The sequence below is a fragment of the Daucus carota genome, chromosome 1 (genome assembly GCF_001625215.2).
Source record: "Daucus carota subsp. sativus chromosome 1, DH1 v3.0, whole genome shotgun sequence".
Taxonomy (NCBI): Eukaryota; Viridiplantae; Streptophyta; class Magnoliopsida; order Apiales; family Apiaceae; genus Daucus; species Daucus carota.
In genome coordinates, this window is record NC_030381.2 from 32,153,095 (window position 1) to 32,176,164 (window position 23,070).

The 23,070-nt window shown below is 33.8% G+C and overlaps 1 protein-coding gene and 1 long non-coding RNA gene across 2 annotated transcripts; one reads left to right on the plus strand and one right to left on the minus strand.

Annotated features, from left to right (window-relative positions):
* The first annotated feature begins 381 nt into the window (after positions 1-381).
* LOC108200518 (uncharacterized) lies at positions 382-1,071 on the plus strand. Its single transcript, XR_010289294.1, has 2 exons — positions 382-690; positions 779-1,071. It is a non-coding gene; the product is annotated as an uncharacterized LOC108200518 (long non-coding RNA).
* A 14,762-nt stretch (positions 1,072-15,833) lies between these two features.
* Positions 15,834-20,502, minus strand: LOC135147173 (F-box/FBD/LRR-repeat protein At3g26920-like). The gene is made up of 4 exons (XM_064080025.1): positions 20,270-20,502; positions 18,427-19,565; positions 18,112-18,279; positions 15,834-16,744 (listed from the first exon to the last, which is right to left on the minus strand). The coding sequence occupies exons 2-4, from the start codon at positions 19,546-19,548 to the stop codon at positions 16,175-16,177; spliced, it is 1,860 nt and encodes a 619-aa protein (XP_063936095.1). The 5' UTR covers positions 19,549-19,565; positions 20,270-20,502; the 3' UTR covers positions 15,834-16,174.
* Between the last annotated feature and the right edge of the window lie 2,568 nt (positions 20,503-23,070).

Here is a 23,070-nt window from a genome sequence, read left to right on the forward strand (position 1 = left end):
ATCCTCCAAAAGTAGTTAATATATATATTATATACATATATATAAGCTGACAAAACATAGAGTTAAAAAATAAAAATAATATTGTGCCAAGATTAGATAATATTGTGCCAAGATTTACAAAATCCTAATATTACTCATAATTGACTATTCTATAAAAAGTCTAATATGAATATTAATTGTTATGGATTCTTAGATAAATAAACAAATTTTTATGCTCTAGTCAAATGTGAATATTAATTGTTATGAACTTCTTGATAACCATTAGAGATAATATAGATGGATTTTTACCAAATCCTAATCTAGAAATAAAATCTCCTAGGCGTGCAGATATAAAAGCAATCTATAAAATGAGTACAAGAGTGTCTCATATGTTACATTAAAATAAAATTACAAGTATCTAGGAGAGTAAACAGAAATCAACAATGATGAAGATTTTGGTCATGATGGTGATTGAGTTGATAATATTTCATGGTGAAACTACTCAGACACAAAACAATAGTGGTTATGGTATTAAAGATACTCCATGTGATGCATATTGTCAGAAGATATGTGCCTATGCTGGAGACGGGTATGAAGCATGTTATGCTGGATGTCTATTGGTTTGTGACCCTCCTAAATCAGTTCCAGATGTAGTCAAAAGATGCACCTCTTCCTGTATTCAATCTACATGTTCCAAATATATTCACTCAGGTAATACTTTGCTAATTAAGTTATATGTGATATATCAATACATATACAAGGAAACATTTACTAAGTTCTGAATGGCCATTTGTTGCAGATGTAAATACCTTGGAGCAATGTATCGCAAAGGAATGCATAGGAAAGTGCGTACAGCTTGGAGCTCAAAATTAATTCTGAGATTATCTTAAAGACTCTATTGTTTCTCTTTGTATTGAATATATAGAATAAATATGAAATCAGCATTATTTCGTCCACCACATATCAATAATATAAATAATAATTAGCTGCGAATGGTCCCTAAATTAGTAGTAATTCATTTTTTGTTGCTTGTATTTATCATCTTTGACCTTTTATTCTTCATATATACATAAAGATAATTATTTTTCTTCACTTGTAATTCATATAGTTCACAAAAAAATAGGTTATTGTGCAATTTCATCAAACATGTATAAAAAGTCATTAGAATATTATTATAGTCGAATTTTGAAAAATATGAGCCAATATGTTTGTGGTAGTGAAAAAAGAACACATATATGAGTCAATATATTCGATTAGAATTTTAATAAATTATTTTTTCTTTATGAGTTTTAATAGATTCCATGTGATTTTGATTTTGTGCGGATTCTTGATAAAATGTTGCTGAATATGGATTCTTTAAGATTTCAGCACAAGCTTCAAAATCTCATGGATTTTGGTGGGATTTCAAAAAACTTAAAATACACCAAAAGATCCCATGGAATCCAAAAATACGGTAATCTAAAAATTCATTAAATCATCATTGATTGATTTATGATCGATGATTTAATGAATATCTAAAATTCTGATTATAAATATTACCGATTTTACTCACTAATGTGTGCTATTTTTACTCCCTCCGTCGTTCTCATTTCTTTATATTTCTTTTTCATTACTTGGTACGTATCTTTTACTCCCTCCGCCGTCCTCATTTCTTTATATTTCTTTTTCATTACTTGGTACGTATTTTATAATTCTTACTTATTATAAAATATAGTTTTATAACTTAATTTTGAGATTTTATTTCTGCTATTAAAATTCTAACGTTAAATTTTATTTAGAAAAAAAATTAAAATGATTTATGAAACTAAATCCTTTAGGAATGTCCTATAAGGTAAACAACCTGAGGCGCATATGGAGTACTACTATATGAAGATATAGACATATATCAGATCACCATAATATTATAGACTATCAACATATTTTAATAATATTACAAAAAATAACATAATGTTTTCTTTTGAAGAAAAAAATAACATAATGTTAATAATCAAATCCGAAGCTAACATTAGTGGCTTAAAAAATGGTGACGAAAAAATTCATTTTCACAATCTGAAATAATAGGTAATGAAAATAACTTGGGTTTCTAAAGTGTTTTTGCATAGTTCAATTAAAAAAAAGATACCAAACGTATACAAGTATTAAATAACTGTCATATCTGTATTGAAATAAAGATACTCCCTCCGTCCCAATCAATTCTATACAGTTTCCTTTTTGAGACGTCCCATCATTTCTATACATTCCAAATATAGTAACTTTTAATAATATAAAACACTATTACACCCACTTTTTTCTTCCACTATCTACATTCTATAATAATATAAACACTATTACACCCACTATTTTCCTCCACTATCTCAAATCTATCATTAAATATAAATGGGTCCCACCACTTTACTCACTTTTCATCTCACTTTAAACACTTTTTACACTTTTTCTTGGTCTCCGTGTCCAAACCAAATGTATACAATCTACCGGGACGGAGGGAGTATCAAAGAAATGGAAGATATGGAACCATTTAATAATATAGTACCTGTTAACGGAGGAATTTGGTAATCAACAAAATTGGAGGTTCTAACCGGAATCAAGATCTGTAACACTGGCCGCTTCCTCAAACTCGCACCGGAGAGTGGTGGTGATGTATTTAGGTGTGGCTGAGATCGTAGGCATAGGGTTCAAGATCGCGAAGAACACTAGGCGTCCATTCACCCGCCTCTTGTTCCGAAGAATTACTCATGCCTACGATGTGCCTACGTGTACCCCTATTTATTGCGATCAAGCCGGTACATAGTTTTTTCTCCTAATATACCCAGTAGGATTAGGTTTCCTCTTTGGCCGTCTATCTTTTGAAAGGGGCCCAATACGATAAGGCGTAGACTTCACAGAATTTCTTGAAGATGTGTACCTCAAAGTACGCTGGCCAGCGTTTCCTGTACATCAGCATGACTTGCTAAGACTATAAATTAGTGCATATTCCTAGAGAAACTAATGTTCTTGGGTTTAAACCTAGCACCTACAAAATTTGGAATACTTAACTGATTTTCTGAATATTGTAACTTCAGAAGTGTTATCCTTGGCGTTGATCAGCCGAAAGACACAAACATCATCAAGCTCTAAAGAGTTCTCCTTCACAAAGTTGGACCAACCTTTTCTAAAAACTCGTTTGTCACCTCTCAATAATCCAACAACCCAAACTTCTTTTAAGAACACAAGCTTCGTAGTGTAGTTTGTGAATTTTTTTCATTTATATTCGTGCAAACTCCAATGGGATTTGCTGCAATAAAGAATACTAACACATTAACATACATATATACACACATTATATATCCAGAATAAGAATTAGTAATTACATTGGCATCATTGCATTAAAGCTGTATACGCATTAATCCTAATATTTTAGGCATTAGGCAAGGCCGATCTTGTTGCAAAACTTGTTCTAACCATATTATAGAACAAAAACCAAAAAACCAACTCCCATCGTTATGTGTATATTGCTCTAAATTGAGCAATGCTATACTTTGTTCAATATATAGAGGAAGACATAGACTGCTTAATTAAATCACCACATCATCAAAAAAGTGAAAAACAGAGAGAGATGGATTCTGGAGGGAAATATTGTGTTTCTATATAACTACAAAAATAACATTATTAGCTAAATACAGAACAAACCATTGGAGGGGGTGTCCTATTTGAGAAAACCACTTTTTTGTTCTAAATTATAAAGATAGCCACACTTTTCTTACATCACGGTTGGCCTTGCTCTTATAAATCAGATTATACACGTGTAAACCTCTGTGATAGGATTAGTGGATTGTAGAACTATGTACCGTACAAATATATTCGATACAATTGATTTCATGAACTTACCTGCAGATATCCGTTGCTTCTCACATTACTACATTAGTTGTTTGCATGGTCCTTTTAAATGAAGGAAATTCTGAGGTCAAGATTAACTCGTCCGCTGCTGTTTCACGGTCATTCCTATTTTCTTGTCCTGCTTCAAAACAAACATGATATAATATACAATAGCTATGTGCTTGTGTTCATTAATATTCTCATTATATTTTAGTATTTAAATCAATGAAGTAACCAGGCAGTATGAGAGCAGTGCTGGTAGTAACAGGTTCTTTTAAACAAAAAATTTTATAAGTGTCATCTCTATTTTCTTTGTTGGAAACGTGTATGGGCTTTAAAAACCAAAAAAACTTTTCGATAATATTAAGATACAAACACATAACTTGTATATTAATGTAACACGCAGCTACAATACTTATAATTTTGCTACACACACTAGGCTTCAGCCTTTCATTCCTCACCAGAGCTACAGCTCTTTGCTTTTTCTCTACTCTCTTCTATCTCACTCTACAACTGCTGTTGTAGTTTTTCTCCTCAGTGTGTTCTATGCACAGCAGCTAGCACTTTTATAGGTTGCAAGTACACTAGTTTACATCACCCCTTACATAATATATATTAATTATCAGCCTACCATATAAGACTTCAAATCAGCCAGCCCTGCTACTTCTAGTTTTTCTGCACAGCCACCTTATATCCTGGAAACCATTTAAGAACCCCCTTCGTTTGTACTGTTTGCATAAACTCCAGATGCTTTGACTACCATTAATATTATCCTCCTTCATCTCTTATCTGCATATATAATATATAGTTTAACTTCCCCAAACACAGCTGCTGATTTAATCTTACTAGCTGTTTTATTTGACCAGATTGTTGCTTCCATTTATATCCCAGAACACCTGGAATCTATTCTGCTGCATTTTCTTTAGCTGCCTCCTTATTTTTCAACCCATTTTCCATTTTCTGTTTCACATAATCCAAGTGTCCAGTATTTGAGAATTTTTGTCTCTCCTGCATGGCTTTGAGTCGGGTTTGAATTCCAACACTCCCCCTCAAACCCGACTTTGCATACCGAGCTTTTTCTCTCGCTTTGTGAAAGATGCCCCACTTCAACTACTTAATGAATATATCATCTAAAATTTCTTTGGACATGTAGTTAACTCGTTCTGCAATTTTGTGATGCACAGATTCCCGAATTTTGTTGATGACGTTGCTTGCGTTGAAACAAAACGCTAAATCATCGATGGTTGTCTGCATCGGTCTTGTTGCTTTATAGATATTATCCGGGCTCAGCATATTCCTTGGCGCTTCTCCTGAAATATTATTAATGCCTCTACTAGGACTCCAATTATCAAACACTTTCCATTGCAACATATTCTCCAAACTACTCATTTCTTCATCATAACGATTCATCTGCAACTCGTGGGCTTGGAACAAACATACAAGCTCTTCAATAGAAATTATGGACCGATCTTTCGACTCCTCTAAATAATTTACAACATAATCAATTTTTAATGTCATTGAGCGAAGGAGCTTTTCCGTGACTCGAACATCGTCAAGACTTTCACCATTTTCTTTTATTTCATTTTTCACCGTTTTCAAACGCGTAATATTTTCGCCAATATTTTCAGAATTTTCCATTTTCATATTTTCGAACTCACCATGCAATACTTGAGGCTACACCTCTTCTTCTTTGTCGATTCCTTGGAATGATTTCTGCAGAATCTCCCAAGCGTCTTTTGCCTTTTTTACATCTGCAATATTATCAAAGGTGGATTCATCGACACCTTGATAAATCATGAAACATGCCTTGTTGTTTTTGCTCCTGCACCCTTTTAACGCCGTCTTCTCGGCTTCTGACAGGGCTCCTTCAGCAGCTGATGTGAGCTCATTATACCCGCTTTCGACAATATCCCAAATATCATAGAAACCGAGTAATTCCTTCATTTGGATACTCCAGTCTCCATAATTTGTGTCCGTCAACATTGGAACTTGGGCTTCCAGGAAACTTACCATTCCTTTTCTCAAACGAAACCTCGGCTCTGATGCCACTTGTTGGAAACGTGTATGGGCTTTAAAAACCAAAAAAACTTTTTGATAATATTAAGATACAAACACACAACTTGTATATTAATGTAACACGCAGCTACAATACTTATAGTTTTGCTACACACACTAGGCTTCAGCCTTTCATTCCTCACCAGAGCTACAGCTCTTTGCTTTTTCTCTACTCTCTTCTATCTCACTCTACAACTGTTGTTGTAGTTTCTCTCCTCAGTGTGTTCTATTCATATGCACAGCAGCTAGCACTTTTATAGGTTGCAAGTACACTAGTTTACATCACCCCTTACATAATATATATTAATTATCAGCCTACCATATAAGACTTCAAATCAGCCAGCCTTGCTACTTCTAGTTTTTCTGCACAGCCACCTTATATCCTGGAAACCATTTAAGAACCCCCTTCGTTTGTACTGTTTGCATAAACTCCAGATGCTTTGACTACCATTAATATTATCCTCCTTCATCTCTTATCTGCATATATAATATATAGTTTAACTTCCCCAAACACAGCTGCTGATTTAATCTTACTAGCGGTTTTATTTGACCAGATTGTTGCTTCCATTTATATCCCAGAAGACCTGGAATCTATTCTGCTGCATTTACTTTAGCTGCCTCCTTATTTTTCAAACCATTTTCCATTTTCTGTTTCACATAATCCAAGTGTCCAGTATTTGAGAATTTTTGTCTCTCCAGCATGGCTTTGAGTCGGGTTTGAATTCCAACATTCTTGTCCAGCTTAAATTCAAACATGCTATGATATACGATATTTATGTTGGTTTACATGCATATATATTTTCATATAATTTTAGTATTTAAACAAATGAACTGACTAGGTAGTATGAGAGCAGGGCTGATAGCAACAGGTTCTCTTAAACAGCAAGTTTTATCAAACATATCCACATGAAACTCTGAAACTTGAGCATACCGAAAAACAAGCATGTCGCCATATTGTAAAGAGTGATGTTTTAGCAAATGCTTTCCATCCTTTTTTGAAATACAAATGGTTGTCAATCAGTTTCGTTCTCACAGGCCATGAGCTTTGTGTATTAGTTGGCTTTAGTGTACATTTTTTAGGCAAATTTCCTGGATGAAGCCTCACAAACTTGGGTAGAATGACGTTGCGGCATAGTTTAGTATAAATCAATACAAACAATAAACTCCCTTGAATAACTCTGATGCAACTTCCGTCAAACACTTGAAAGTCACCAGAGAAGCATATACGATAGGGCAAGAACTTATGATAAAATAGAAAAGGGTTTGTCTAGTGTGTGCCCATGGGCACATGCTAAGCACTAAAATCCATAAATTTGGATGATTTTAATTGGTGTGTGATGTGAATCAATTTAAACCCTTTTATGTCGTATATAATGCAGTGAAAGTAAGAGTATCGTTCTACGTCAGGAATCAAGGGCTCACTTAACTTAAATTTTGCAAAGAGATAAAAATTGGATTTTGTTTTATATATTAATTAAACTAATTATTAAACTAAAGCAAGTGTGTTTTTAACAATTAAAGAAGCATGTTGGAAAGCATGAAGATCCACCACTAAACCCATGACATACTCTCAAACTCTTATGATATGTCTAGAAAGACACTTATAGAGAACTTGCCATGGCCCACATAGAAACAAGCTCTGCTATCCGCATAACCCCATGGACCACATAGAAAGGCTAAAACAGATTACACACTGATACAATTAATCCCATGGACCACATAGAAAGATTAATTGACTTTACAGATATATCAATTACACAACTGAATTGGATGTCCACATACCACAGTTAATTCAAGATTATCTATAAGCATTGACGTATATATAAGCACAATCAAGAACATATCTCAGAAAATCAAAAATCATTGTCATAAAGTTTAGGGCTTCAAAACAGCCCTCCAACAATAGAGGTTTAGCCAATCATAATCATAGTAAAACACGTAAGAATCATAAGAATAGAATACGATACAAAGTGTCGATCCTTTCTCTTCTTCTCCGTGGCTCTCCTCAATAGCATGTATGTAGTACTCTCCCAATTATACCTAATACAAAAGTGTTTTTATTCTAATAGGAATACACAAGGCAATTCCGAAACTGAATGGGTTTCCAAAAGGTCAAAATTCGCAGTTGACTTTCTCCCCTCGTCCTGGGCTGTTTCAGCAGTCTTTTGATATCTGGACCCATCTAGAATGATAGAAAATTAAATTATCTTCGCGTGGGCTGTTGAATCGCCCAAATCCGACTTCTAGAACTCAAGATATGGCCCAAACAATATTCCTAATGCGGGTAGCTCAATAGTTGCGAATTTTCTTCTAATTTGCTCCAAATCCTCTCCAATTTAGAATTCCTTACTCCCTACAATAAGATATTAAATATATAATTAATATATGTCCAATTAAATGCAAAATATAACTAATATGAGAATAATTATCATCTAAAATATATATAAATATATATTCTATCAGTGTGGTTGCTGTAAATGCAAAGCGTCCACCACTATTATTAAAGAGTGTAAGCCAATCAAAACCATCCAAGTTTATAAATTTTGACTATTAGTGTGTGCCCATGAGCACACCATAGAAAAACCGAATAGAAAATATACATGAAATGTTGCCAACTGTACAAGATTAATTTTAACCTTTCAACGTCCAAAGGGTTAACAAAACACCAAAATTCAGCAACACACAAATTACAACATGTAATACTCATATTACCAATGAAAAGAGGGGATAATGTTAAATACCTAACATTCTCTCGATCGTCAAAGATCCCCAGTCACTGACCCCCGGAAAACACAAGCCTAGAAAGATTTGATCCCTTCAACTTCTTTATCTTCTTCCCAATAAAGCTCCACGACCCAAGATCCCATGTACATAGCTGTAGGCTGTAGCTGAATTAAACTGCAGTTGATGAATTGAACTATCCTATCCCGGCATTCGATCATGTGGTTTCTATATGCTGATCGTTCGTTGTGTCATGGAGCACAAAGTTGGGGGCTCCCATAACAATTGATGGCATATATAACTGCAATTTCATGTCTGTGAAGGGGTTTTACGTATTTTTACATCTATTTTTACATCTATTTTAATACTGCTCTGTCCCATCAGCTTCTTTACGTTAATTTTCGACAGCTTCTTTACGTTAATTTTCGACACCCATTTTAAGACTCCTATAAAATATATTCATAATATAAATGTATTTTTAAAGGAAATCCTGAAAAAAGGTTTGAAATTTAAACTTTTATTAAAATTAAAAATACTTTATTGAACTATACTTTACGAGAGTCTCAAGACATTCTGTGTGCCCAAGGATTGTAGTGAAGCACCGAATATTATTTTTAAAATATTCTTTTTATTAACAAAAAAATATTTGAAAAAGACATTCTAGCTATGTAGTCAAAACTCCTTAAAATGGAGAAAAGCCCCTCAATGCCAAAAATTGAAATTTAAATACCCTTAATATCACATTCTCAAAATATGCTCTTATATACCACACTAAAAAAATACATCATATAATTTTAGATTTATAAGAATAAAACGCTACACGATGTAGCTTTCAAGCATATGTTACGCCACGTAGCTTTTATGTTTTTTACAAAAGAAAATTATAAACGCCAACCGATGTAACGTTATAAAGTGATATTTGGGATCATATTTTCCGGATGTGATATTTGGGGCCATATTTTTCGGATGTGATATAGGTGTTATTGCTTGAAATTATCACTGGAGCCAACACCCTTAAAGTATGTCCTAAAAAAAACAAATATTCAAAAATGGATGTCCTACTTTTTATCAAGAAAATTATAACACAAAAACAAACAAAAAAATAATTATTGAAAATTATTATACTACGAAAACAAAGCCTCCAATGTAGCTGATATTAAATGAAAGATGCATAACTGGTAACGGGTGCCAATGGGCACACAATAACAACTAATTTTTAGGCCGTTGATGGTTTTCTATTACCTACAATCTCATTAATAATGATGAGGCCACAAAAAACTCCACCCATACAACTCTTCCACCTAAACAAAATGTAGGTGTTACACTATAATGGACAGTTTGTAATAGTTCTCTACAAACAAAAAATACTGAAATCTTCAAAACCCAATTTATGGATAAGCAAGGACTGAACATCAACTAAGCTGCAGAATTTTTACACGTTCTAGGCTTCTAGCATAGTGACCCTTCATTTTACAATTTCTAGATTGCTTTTGTGCACCTCCACCGTGCAACCTGCATTCCAGTAGAAATTCTGCTAGAAACTAGAGGTTTTTCTTTTGTTTTTCATTCATTAGGAACGCGAATGGTAATCTCAGATGGCAATATGACATGTGGGCCTTCTTTTCCTAGCTCAACACCTTTTTTAAATTCAGCACTCTTACTGTTTAGTTGATCATCTTGGCTGCACTGTCAAATTCCGAGGCAATTTTCCACAGCTCCATTATTGTTTTATAAATGGGATCAAAAATGTCTTTATGACATATAACCTCGTCTTATAATTTGTTCATTAACAATAACAATAAATATTGGTGGCAATCCACAAATTCTGTCCGCAATTGACAGTAGCAACAAACATTGTGACCGACTATTTTGTTGCTAAAATCATCGTATAAAATAAATTGCAATGATCTTCTCCGGCCGCAACTTTTGTGACGGGGCTGCAACAGTTTAACGTTAGATTCTTTTACTTCTGTCGTAATTATGACCAGTTTATTGCTACTAAATATCTATGAAATTCGGTGGATAATTACCAACACAAATTTAACAAAATAAAACCTACATCTTTGTTAGTAAATAACAACAAATTATTACTTGTGTTACTCTAATTTACTAGAAATAAATTGACAATCAAAATAAAAGTAATAAATTAAACCAACACAAAGTCTCTTGCAAGTAATTCAACCAAACACAATGCTGTCAATAAATTTTTTAACCATTACAAGTAACTTAGTTTGGATGACAAAATTGAAAGTCTCAATTGTAGCGATATAACACATGATAGTCTATCTCTACCTTAAGTTAATATTACGTATTAGTATATTTGTTGAGGCACTTGAGCTCCATATTAAACTAATGACGAAAACATATGTTAACCCCGAAAACATATGTTAACCCATTGGAAGAGTAGTCATTGAGTCATCCATTACAATGTTAACCTAACAAAATTTATACAAAGAACAAATTAGTAAATGCACTAACATGATTAAGAGAATGTACCCAATGTCATTATCTTCTTACATGCAAACTAGACTAGCTATATATTAACCAACCAGGGTCCATTCCGAAGCACCACATTCAAAAATATATATATATGAAAATAAAATAATTGAAAATTGTCTTAATAAAAGAAATTTGAAATAACTTTCTTATACTTCATTTCATAATTTTTTTTATGAAAGTTTGTGACAGAGACAAACATGCCACCATCATATCCAAAATAATGTGATTTATTTTATAACTTTTTAATGAAGTCTGTGACATCATTTATGTTTCCCCAACTCATATTGCCCAAGTAACATTTAATTAAGAGTGATTGACACTTTGCACCGCTTATGTTTAGGCGCTTTTTCGATTTGGTCTCAAACAATTTTTTTTGGCAGTATGCACCCTAAAGTTTGAAAAGCACTTCGCTTTGTACCTCTTTGACCACTCTCCGTTTACTTGACCGTTAAAGTTAACAGATGCTGGGTTTACACTTTGCACCCCACAGTTTGCACTTTGCACCCCACATCTGTTAATTTTTTTTCATGAGTACATTATTTTGTATCTGCTATTAGAAATGAGAATCAGTTTAACTCCAGTTTTGCTGTCACAAATTTCATAATGTGCCAAGAAACTAGCGTCTCAGTTCATATATTATCACAGTAACCTATAATATCACTTCGATCTAACAAGTCAATATTGTTTCTGCATTCTTGTTTCTCTATAATGAAGATCTAATGGTTATTGAGCTAGGCATATTCAAAGGAGTTCATTCCTCCCATTATCCTCAACTAGCATAACTGACTGAAACCAACCTGAATAGACCTATAATCACAATCTGATAAGAAGCCGGGCATTTCCTACTTCATGTAAACTATGTAAATACACAAGCATGCCGGTGCAAGTACATGATACATATTTACAATAAAAGTAAAAATGTATGAGATGCGATGGGACTGGAGAATAAAAAGCGGGACTTACATATATCGTGAATAAAACAGCAACAACAATAACCCACAGTCCAAAACTATCAGAATATTTATCCATTAGTTTTCTGTCAATGAAGCCACAAAAGATGGCTACAGGAGTGGCTATAAGGAATATAGCCATGAAGATCGATCTTATATCTGGACCAAATATTAATCATCCCTGCAGAAGAAAAACCTGCAGAAGTGAAAACGAATGTCAAATTAAATAGAAACGCCAAAAATGTCAATTGTCAAAACTAATTCTAAGAGCCCGAAAACTAATTCTAAGAACTTAATAAGCCTAAATTAATTGATAAAACTATAAATACTCATGAAAAAATACTCATGAAAAAAATTTAGCAGATGTGGGGTGCAAAGTGCAAAGTGTGGGGTGCAAAGTGTAAACCCCGCATCTGTTAACTTTAACGGTCAATTAAACGGAGAGTGATCAAAGGGGTGCAAAGCGAAGCGCTTTTTAAACTTTAGGGTGCATACTGCCAAAAATAATTGTTTGAGAACAAACCGAAAAAGCGCCTAAACATAAGGGGTGCAAAGTGTCAATCACTCTTTAATTAAAATTATATGTTTTCGGACGGATCGAGTTGGCACATACACTTGTATTAGCAAAACTAACCAAATATAGCTTATACAACATATACATATGAGATTTGTGCGCATGAAAGTGTTTACATGTTAAGCTTCCCTCTTGAGGGCGACCCTAGTAGGGAACACATTAATAAAATATGAATACATATTTTGGGATGTTTATTTTTACAATTATATTAAACTTTAGTTATTAAGGATCAATGAAAAAAAAAGACTTATTTTATTATAAGCTTTTATAATATTCCAAAAATGTGGATATTAATTCTCATGGATGATTAACAAATTTGGATTAATATAATTGAAAAATTGAAATTCCCAAATACAATTTAGCATCTTGTTTTCTCAAATATATTCAATATACTACAAATTACCCCATAATTTAATATTCCCAACTGATTATAAAATATACAATTTTAATAATAAATTTATTTCATAAACAGTCACATGTACCACCAACTACTTTACTAAGAGTCGGTTAGAAAAAGCATACTCTCATCCTAGCAAAATGTATAGGTACTACTGGATTACCAACCGAAAAAAGATGACCGGTCTACAACAACAGCTTAGCAAAGGAAAAGAGACGATGGATCTAGAATAGTAACACTTTAGCAATGAAATGTAACTCTTTGGCAACGGAGCAGCAACAGATTAAAAGACGACCGATCTAGAATTACAATGGTCTTGGAGCAGAAGAAAAAAATGTTGACTTCTAAGTCCCAATAGAGCTCGGTCACTACCCCACTGCAATGGAACTTCATTGGTAGCTCCATCAGGATATATAAGCGGGAATTCTTTGTCGCAAAAATTAGCAATGACTACGTTCCATAGCTATATATATAGTCCATTACCAATTCCGTTACGATTTAGTCAGGATAGCTATGCCGGAGTTTTCACGCCAACATTAGCGACGGCTTGGATTTTGTTGGTGAACTACAGTCTGTAAAATGTTCGCAAAATGTCGCTAGCATCACTGCCTGGTTTTCTCTCGCTAGTCGTTATTATTACGTCCGCAGTTAACACGGTTGTGTTTCCGTTGCAAAATTTCGTTGCAATACACGGTTCATCGGGATAGCTCTTGATACCATTAACTTGATTGCAGCTGGCAAGGCCACTATGTCTTGCACCAAGTGTCCATCTAGTTAAAAGATACTAATTTGGGGCTGGATTCAATGAAATTTCCTGCTTGGTATAATACCTAGCAAACAAAAAAAAATTCCTGCTTGGTATACAATATGTGCTTGCAGAGAGCATTCCACGAAACTCAAACGTGGAACAAGTACACTTGAATTACATGTCAATATGATTTACCTCAACATTGTGATAGTAGGCACATTGATCAAGTTCAAAGTAAACCTCATATACAGTGATAGTTACCTCCTGCAATTTCTTATGCCAACAAAAAATGATTTGTTTAAATTTTAATTTAATAAAACCTTCAAATACATTTCTTGTGTAAACTTTGGCTTCTTCAACCTTCAAATACATTTCTTGAGTAGCTTAGTCAAATCAGGATGAGTTTTCATAAAGACTAAATCTTCTTTCTCCTCTTTTCCACGTCGATCATAGAGTTCTTTATCATATCTCTCTATAAACTATTGACATATCCATTAAAATAGGTATACGTACTTTCACCCACTTCCAAGATTTCTTTTCAGTCTTATGTTTCCTGGTTAATGGTTCTTCATAACAATATTTATACTTTTCGATTAATGTACACCAATATTGCGTAGAATCTTCAACTGTCTTGCTTTGTTTTGCGCAATTTTTACATACTTGATCAAGTTCTAGGTTGTATGCACAACGTAAAGATCGAAGATGCTTAATTTCATGAAGAGTAAGGTGCCAAATGCAATACCAATGACGGATTTTTGGGAATACCTATGCAATAGCATTAATTCTAAAGGTGGGATCTTGGTCATTAATGATTGCTCCGGATATAGGCCCCACATACAATTTAACCACGGCCTAAATAACCATATAAAAGTTTCATCTTTTTCATCCATCAATAAAGCACACCCAAATAGGACAGATTGCATATGGTGGTTTACAACAATAAATGGAGCAGAAGGCTTCTATATGTAAAATCAAATACAATTACATCATGAAACTACAAGTATGATTTTTTTGTCTATCATCTGCCCAAAAAACACTAGGAAAAACTTGATCTTCACTAATCTCAATGGCATAATAAAATTCTGCATCCCTTGCTTGTCTCTAAAAATTTTTTGAATCATAATCGTACATTCTTCAGTTTACTTATTAGTTTACAAAACCTAGGTGTAGGCAGTAACAATAGAAATATATCTAAAGTTAACTTAGAAACCTTCTACCCCTGAAAATTTACATAGTATATACACCAAAAATATAACATGGGAAATTCAGATGATAGTACAACATAACGAGAATTACTCCCTTAGTTCTTCTATATCAATTTTTTGGCGGCTTAATGATCTTTTAGCTCTTGAAGTTTGGGTGGAAGTTCCCATGCAGTCTCGAAGTTTAAAAATGTACCTTTCGACCCTCAAAGTATATTTATCGTACCTTTTAACCCTTATGGCGTATACCGGTATATAACGGGGTGGACAAAGTTGACATTTCACATGTGAGGGTTAAAAGGGGCATTAAAGATTAAGGGTTAAAAGGAACATCTAATGTATTTTAATGTATTCTTTAGGGGTTAAAAGCAACGAGATGTATACTTTAAGGGTTAAAAGATAAGGCCAAACTTTACCCCGAATATGAATTGTCAAGTTTATCCCCCGATTTATACCGGTATTTTTAGTAAGAGCTAAAAGGTACGACAAAATACTTTGAGGGTCGAAAGGTACGTTTTTAAACTTCGAGGCCGCATCAGAATTTCCACCATACTTCGAGAGCTAAAAGGTCATTAAGCCACTTTTTGGCATGTTAACTGCATTGAATATCTAGTTCAAAATATTAGTTTTAATTTTATATTTTTCTGAATAAAAATATTACATCAATATTTTTATTCATAAAATGAAATATTCGAAATAATATTTATAGTTATATGATCAAAGCACCTTAATTAATAAGTGTGCTAAAAAAATTCAAAGCTCAAATACTTAAAAACCGAGGAGTATTAGCTTATATGTTATCAATTTTATAAAGTAAAACCAATAGTAAAAATATAACATTGCAATTCAAATGATTAAAAACAAATAAGAAGCACAAGCTTCAAGTGAAAACCATCCACAAAAATTAACACAACTTGATTCTTTAAACGAGTGTCGTGTTTGAGCACTATTAGATAGCCCAAATGATTAAGGGTTTATTCTCTCTTGGCCAGGTAACTGACTCTGGCTCACCTCGACAATAATACTAAAATTGTAAGGCTATATAAGCTGTATTTTATGGCATATTTTGAAAACTAAAACATGTAAATTCAAATGATACATTTTCTGACAAACTAATGCACCACCCTTAAACTATATATAGTATATAAAACCATATACTGTCTGTAAATTCATCTTGCCTGGGTGACCATAAGATAACTAAGAACTAGGAAGTAAATCGTCGCCAATAAAGTGAAGAGAAAGGCCAGCATCCATGGTTCCAAAAGCCTTGTGAATCTCTGTCATCTTCTCAGGGCAAAGAGTCTGCATATCATGAACGCGAAAGAGAATTGCACGAAGCTCATTAATTAAGGGTTTTGAGTTTCGGAGTTCTTCCACATAGTTCAGACGTCTGATCAGCCAACTTATGTCAAATCCCCATCTCTGCAAGTCAGAAAATAATGCCCTGTACTCCGTGATCATGTCCGCATTGACATCAGTTACCGCCGTGTTCATATACGAAGTCACTATTATGCAAAACATATTCAACATCATAGTCTGAATAATATCGACTTTTGAAATGATGTGCTCCAGAGTATCTGGGTACTCTTTTGTAATCCGCTCAAGTAGGCTTACAAACTCTGACATAACCTCATGACCCCTCCAAAGCCGAAAACCACTTTCCCATGAAGAGCTTGCTTGATCATTGCCTGCTCTGGCAACAGGTTCTTGAAGCAAAGCATTCCGAGCTGGCACCGAAACCAAATCTGATTGGGTATTATTGTGACACTGAAATAAATACCAAATCCAGGTGGATAAACATTCATATCAGATGCTTCATAGTTCTGAAATATATACCAAACCCAGGTGAATACACACATTTTATATCATATCATATTGTTAAAATATAGCATAAGATCCATTTGGAGCTTCCTCACCTTAAGGTTTTAGATGGACTGGATCTCAACATGGTAAGGTGTTGGAGGAAAGCCCCAAATGGATCTTATGCTATATTTTAACACACATGCTTGATAGTTGCAATAAAATTTGGGCCAGAATTTATTTAGCAACAAATCAGCTCTTGTACATAATACTATATTAACTGAAGTCCTGCACAAATAACATTACTACTCTACAAGGGTTCTGAAGAAGAAAGCAGAATATTCACTCTTTTCTTTTTCTTTTACTCATCGCCATATAAGAGAAAATATTGATAAACTGACTTAGAATTTATTATAAAGGCAGATAAGAGGATGTTATAGGAAAAGGTATGTTCATGTAAATAGCTACATACAATCTATATGGAAATGTCAAAACTCCAGACAGAGGAACTATTTGTATTACACCTGCCTAAATAAAAGGTTTCGCGAAACCGATCTCGTAAAATAGGTTGACTATCTTTTAGAAAAACTACAGTGCACTGGGCATAACAAATATTTAATCAGAAAATGACGAATGCTGAAATCCACTTGGTCAATATAAGACATATATGAGGCTTACTACATAATGTGTTATGAATCAACTGCAAAACTATTTATGAAGAGAAGATCATAATCAGCGGTCAAAGGTACAATATTGCTACATGCTAATCACGGCAAACGTGTATACATAAAGGTGATGTTGCTTAAAAAGACATAATGAACCAGGGCAAATGTGTATACATAAAGGTGATTTTAGAGTAAATAATAAGGTTGCTGCCATAATACAGCCACCACCCGTAACTCTTAATATCATCTAAGTTTCTACCCAATTTGAGGAACTAATGCCTCGCTACTATAGCCTTTGGCAGAGTATTATCACTTAACATTATAAATGGTCCGATCAACAAAGAATCTTACATAATCATAGTCACATTTTAAAATTTAGTCATAGCCAAATTATTAAACGAGATAGCACTTAGGTTTCCTACTGCCATAAGGGTAAACTAGTCAACTTAAAACATTGCTCGGGATTTCAATTAGTTAAACTTTTCGGATATAACAGATTCTTTGGAAATATAACGCACATATATAGAAAAAAACAGAACAACAATAAACTACATTAAATTAAAAAGATATTATATAGCCTTACTGTTAAGTAACATGAATCTTATGTGCTTACAAAGGTAGAACAAGAAAATTACTGATTTATAAAGTGGTACAGCAACCTTTACTTACCTGTGTCAGTGCTGTTACAATGCTGGCTTCTGGAGAACCACCAAGCAGGTATCCTTTTAATGTACCAGATAGACTTGATTGCTGATATCCTTTCGGTAGCTTAACATACTTTAAGTTATAAAATGGAGATGGAAAATGTGCCAGAAAGTCAGAGACTGCACTAAGTGCCTAGGAAATAACAATTAAAATTGATCAGAACATAGCAATCAGCAAATAGAACCAACTCAACTGCCAAATATTAAATAAAATCATTGGTCCGAAAGATAAATAAAGACATGATGATTATATACTTGCAAAAATAAATCATGAATGTACCTCAACGGTGTCTAAGTCGAGAGTGAGAATTTTGGCATTACCCAATCCTGGAAACATAAATATAAATTGGTGATAGTACTGTTCTAGGTACTCCAGCGGAAACTTACTTTTGTCTTTAAAGCAACCCCTTAGTTTGATATTTACATTCTCTAACCTGGAAACTCCGCACATAACAGGAAAGATACCAACAGAACTGAAACTACGAAGATTTGGTGCCATAACCACAATGTTACCGGTAAGAGAACTTGTATTAGTCATGCTGCTGGTCCTGAGTTCCAAGTTCAACAATTCGGGACAAGATATAATGAATTGTTGCTTATTTTTCTTACGAAATGATAAAGCAAGATTCTGAAGTCTGACAAGAACAGAGAAAAGCTCATTCATATTCGCAGAAAATACTACATCATCCAACTCTAGACTACTCAAAGCTGGCAAATGCCAAACGATTTCCGGCATAATGCACCTTGCCAGGCAGAGAACTCTTAAAGTGGGTAAACGAAAAGAATTCGGCAAATACCATTGCTCAAGACACAGGGTTTCCAACGCGGGCAAGCATGTGAAAAGTGACATCGACAATTCGTGGCTATGATGAGCGCATATTAAATGAAGATTTGTTAAAACAGGCAAATTCCAACAGTCTGTCCAAAAAACTTCCTCAGATCCAGGTCTCATGGTCAATTTAAGTTCCTTCAACCAAGTAGAACTGAAAATCGACAATGGATAAATATGACACAAATCAACATGGAAGTCATGAACACGGTGGGAAATTGCATACTGCACATAATTTTCAACTAAATCCGGACCGATTGCCTTTTTCACATTGAGTTCCAAATTTAGTATCTGAGACTCATGGTTCCGATTTGTGAAAACCTTGTCAACAAACCTCGAAAATCGAGCTTCTTTCCTGTTGAAATATTTTCCATACCCATCAAACTTAAGAAAAGGAAGAGTTCTCCAAACCAGTTCCCACCTCTTTGATAAAACGCTTGTCTGAACCGCAGTTCTTGTATCAACATTCGACAAAATGTTGTGTATCAAATCATCCGACAAGCTACTGATTCTGTCTGCACCTTGTACACTTCCATTACCAGTCCTCATTTTCTTCCTGATCATGAATTCCATCCGAACAGCTAATTAACCTGAACACAGCATAAATCACTGAGAAGAAACCCAAAAATAACATTCTAAATTCCTTTACCCCTAATAATTCAATTTTAAGCTATTTTTTATAACTCAAATTGACCCATTTATAAACTACAACACAATTTACTAAGACAAATCCGAATATAATATTCTAAATCCCTTACCCTAGTAATTCAATTTTAAGCTACTTTAGCTTTGACTTAAAATTGACCCATTTTTAAACACGAAATGTTGGCAAAACACCGAAACTATATAAATAAATATTCGGCAAACTAATAACATTTTCTATAAATGAAAAAAAATTCTCGGGTCCCAATCATAAAGATTAGTAACATAACAGAAACAAACAGCAAACACTATTAAATTTCAGCACATTAACAAAGAAAATGCACATCATTAAATAGAGATAAAATTGGTCATCACCGGAAGATAGCATTCTTAATCCCTTTATCCCTAGTAATTCGATAAGCTATTTTACCTTTGACTTAACATTGACCCATTTTTAAACACGAAATGTCCACAAAACCCGACATTGTATAAATAAATATTCTATGAACTAATAACATTTTATATAAATGAATAAAATTCTCCGGTCCCAACAAATCCACTAGTAACAAAACACAAAAAAAAAAAAGAAAAAAGGAAAGCTTATTCAATTTCAGCACGTTAACGATTAGATAGAGATGATATCGGGGATTACCAGAAAGATAGCGCGGAGAGGTGTGAATAGAGAGAATCGAAGCAATTCTAAGGGATGGGACGAAGAGAGAGTGAACAGAGAGGAGGGTTTATATAGATTATAGATTATAGATACGACGAGCAAGAGACGCGATTTTTGGGTTTGAAAATGACAACTCAGCTTGATTTTTTAAATTACGAACCAAAGTGTAGTTTAGGCGGAATGTATGGCCGTGGATTTGGGATTCGTGAGTTGGGCCTCTTTTATGCATTATTGCAATTTTGATGTCCATGGTTCTTTTTAAAAGGAAAGTCGAAGATTACTTGTTTAGAAGTTTGATTATGGATGTGAAATAAATATGCAAAATAAAGTAAATGGATATAGTAAATTAGTGAAAATGCGTAATTTATATAGTATAATTGATGAGTTAATAGATGATTGGATTATATGAAAGGCAGTGATAATAGATAGTTGAATGAGGCAATCTAGTTATAACTGATGTGATATTTGACGATTCAAATTCATTTTTTTTATCTAATTATAATATTATAATTATAATTATAATAATAAGTAATAAGTAATAGTTGATACGTCATATGTTAAAAAAAAAAAGTAATAGTTGATACGATATTTATTGATTTGACTTTTGCCTGTTTATAATACAATAATACAAGGAACAAAATCTCGTGTAATATGGCCTTAAGATAATAATATAAAAATCTTTAACACAAATTCGTAAGAAGAACTATTGGAACTCATTTTATGATTACGTGGATTTTTCGTTAATCACATCCATATTTTATTTTATTAATTTTTATTTTGAATAGTTATAATTAATTAAATAATTATATATTAAGAATTGAACATATTTAATAACAAATATTAAATTTATATATTTGACATATTTTGTTAAACTATTTTTTGTCATATATGAATTATATTTTTTTTTATTGTACGTACCGTTGGGCCAGCTAAGCGAGCCATAACTCCACGATAAATGCCATAGTGTCCACTTTGGGCTAAGCCTGCACGATTTTTTTTACACCTCCAAAGACCTCGTACTATTGGAGTTAGGATTGCCTAGCTGGCCCAACATTGGCCCAACATGTGGTATTAGAGCGAGTTTGGAACGATGCACCACATTCTCTTTTCTCTTATGGGCTCTAGAACAGGCATATGAAGAGGCAGATGGGCTACCTAGAATAGGTTTAAGGTTAAGACAAGTGAGCCTTCCAGTTTGGGTCTAGGGAGGGGGGCTAGATAGCTAGACGAACTTCTGGTATAGGTTTAAGGGGGAGCTTGATTGCACATCAGGTGGCAGAATTCGACAGGCGTCGAGCCCGTTGTGAAGGAGCAGAAAGTTTGAATATAAGTAGTCGCAACTCACAACAATTCTAATAGTACGAGGCCTTTTGGGGATGTCCAAAGAACAAAACTCCGTGGGCAAGACCTAAAACTGACAATATCATACTATTTATTGTGGAGTTAGGCTCGCCTAACTAGCCCAACAATACCACTTGTTATTATCAAGTGACGGACTCCCTAGTCCCCACAGATCAGTGTGTACCAATTCTAATTTATTGGATGTTAGTAAGGAAAAATGTCACGAAGCCATTTCCTACCAGCATAGAGAGCATCGCTCATGGATATTTGGTTCATCGAGACAATGTAATAAATTTGAGCTTACTCATGATCTAAATTTGGGCTGATAGTCTTCGAGTTTTTGTATTTGGTGTATCTAAAAAATTAAAATTGTTATATTCATACCTTGGCGAGTCTGGTTCATCTGACCTACTCTCAGACTCCTCCTCAAAAGGTTATTCACGAGGTTGACCAACTATCACTGGTGTTGGTTCCTTTTGAAATTTATGCTCCCAATCTCAAGAGAATCTTCGTCAAACACAACATCTCTGTTAACTCTTCTATCTTGTTAAGTATGGACGTGAAATTTCTCCTGATATGTTTTCTTGATAAGTATGTCCCCGACCCCCACTTTTTCTATTAAATTGTCTTCATATTTGCGGAAGTTCTAACAAAACATAATTACATATAAAATGTCCTGAATTTTTCCTCCATTGACACAAATATCTAAAAAAATAAGAACTTACTTTAAAAATATTGAGACAACAGTAGTAAAAATGCTCGCGTTCGGCTCCCTTAGACGGAAATGTTTTCTCATCCCAAGTTTCTGTAATAATATAGCCCATTTTGTTCTTTATCCATGCTCTTGAGTTCTAAGTCACCCAACTCTTTAATTAATTCAAGATTAAATATTTAAGATAGTACAGCTGCTTTATTCTCCTCGTGCAACTGGTCTTTGTATTCAACAATTTCCATCTTTTAAAACTTTATAAAGGCCTTAGCTTCCGGATCATTAGATCTTCTCTCAAACTCATTAAGTTCTCTATAGTATTTTTCAGCTCTTTCAAGTTTCCTTTGCTCATCTAATACGCTTTTTAGTTCTCTTCTTTCAAGTGCTTCAGCAATGTGAATCCTCATCAGCTTGGTATGTGGACCATTCTACCTCAACAAACTAATCACTCTCAGGACTTTTTGTTATTGAGAATTATCAACCAAAATTTGAGAAGAAATCTGTGATAGTCCCATATGTTAAAAATAATTTGACCTTTTCTTTTGTAACCTCATCTTTTTAATCATTGTAGTTTGTTGCATGCGTAATATTCCTCCTCGTACATGGCATACTGGTCAACTTTGAAATGAGTATTATCTCAAATTGATGGTCCTAGCTTTGACTTTTCTGGTTTTCTTCCATAATCTTGAATTTTATGGTGTGAGTTGTAGATGGCCTGAATTTCTGAGCT

Coding starts and splice junctions, on each gene's coding strand:
- LOC135147173 (XM_064080025.1), bottom strand. CDS start 19,548: ATGGAATTCATGATCAGGAAGAAAATGAGGACTGGTAATGGAAGTGTA. Junction 18,280..18,426: donor TCGACTTAGACACCGTTGAG/GTACATTCATGA, acceptor GTTATTTCCTAG/GCACTTAGTGCAGTCTCTGA. Junction 16,745..18,111: donor TTGTAACAGCACTGACACAG/GTAAGTAAAGGT, acceptor TATTTATTTCAG/TGTCACAATAATACCCAATC.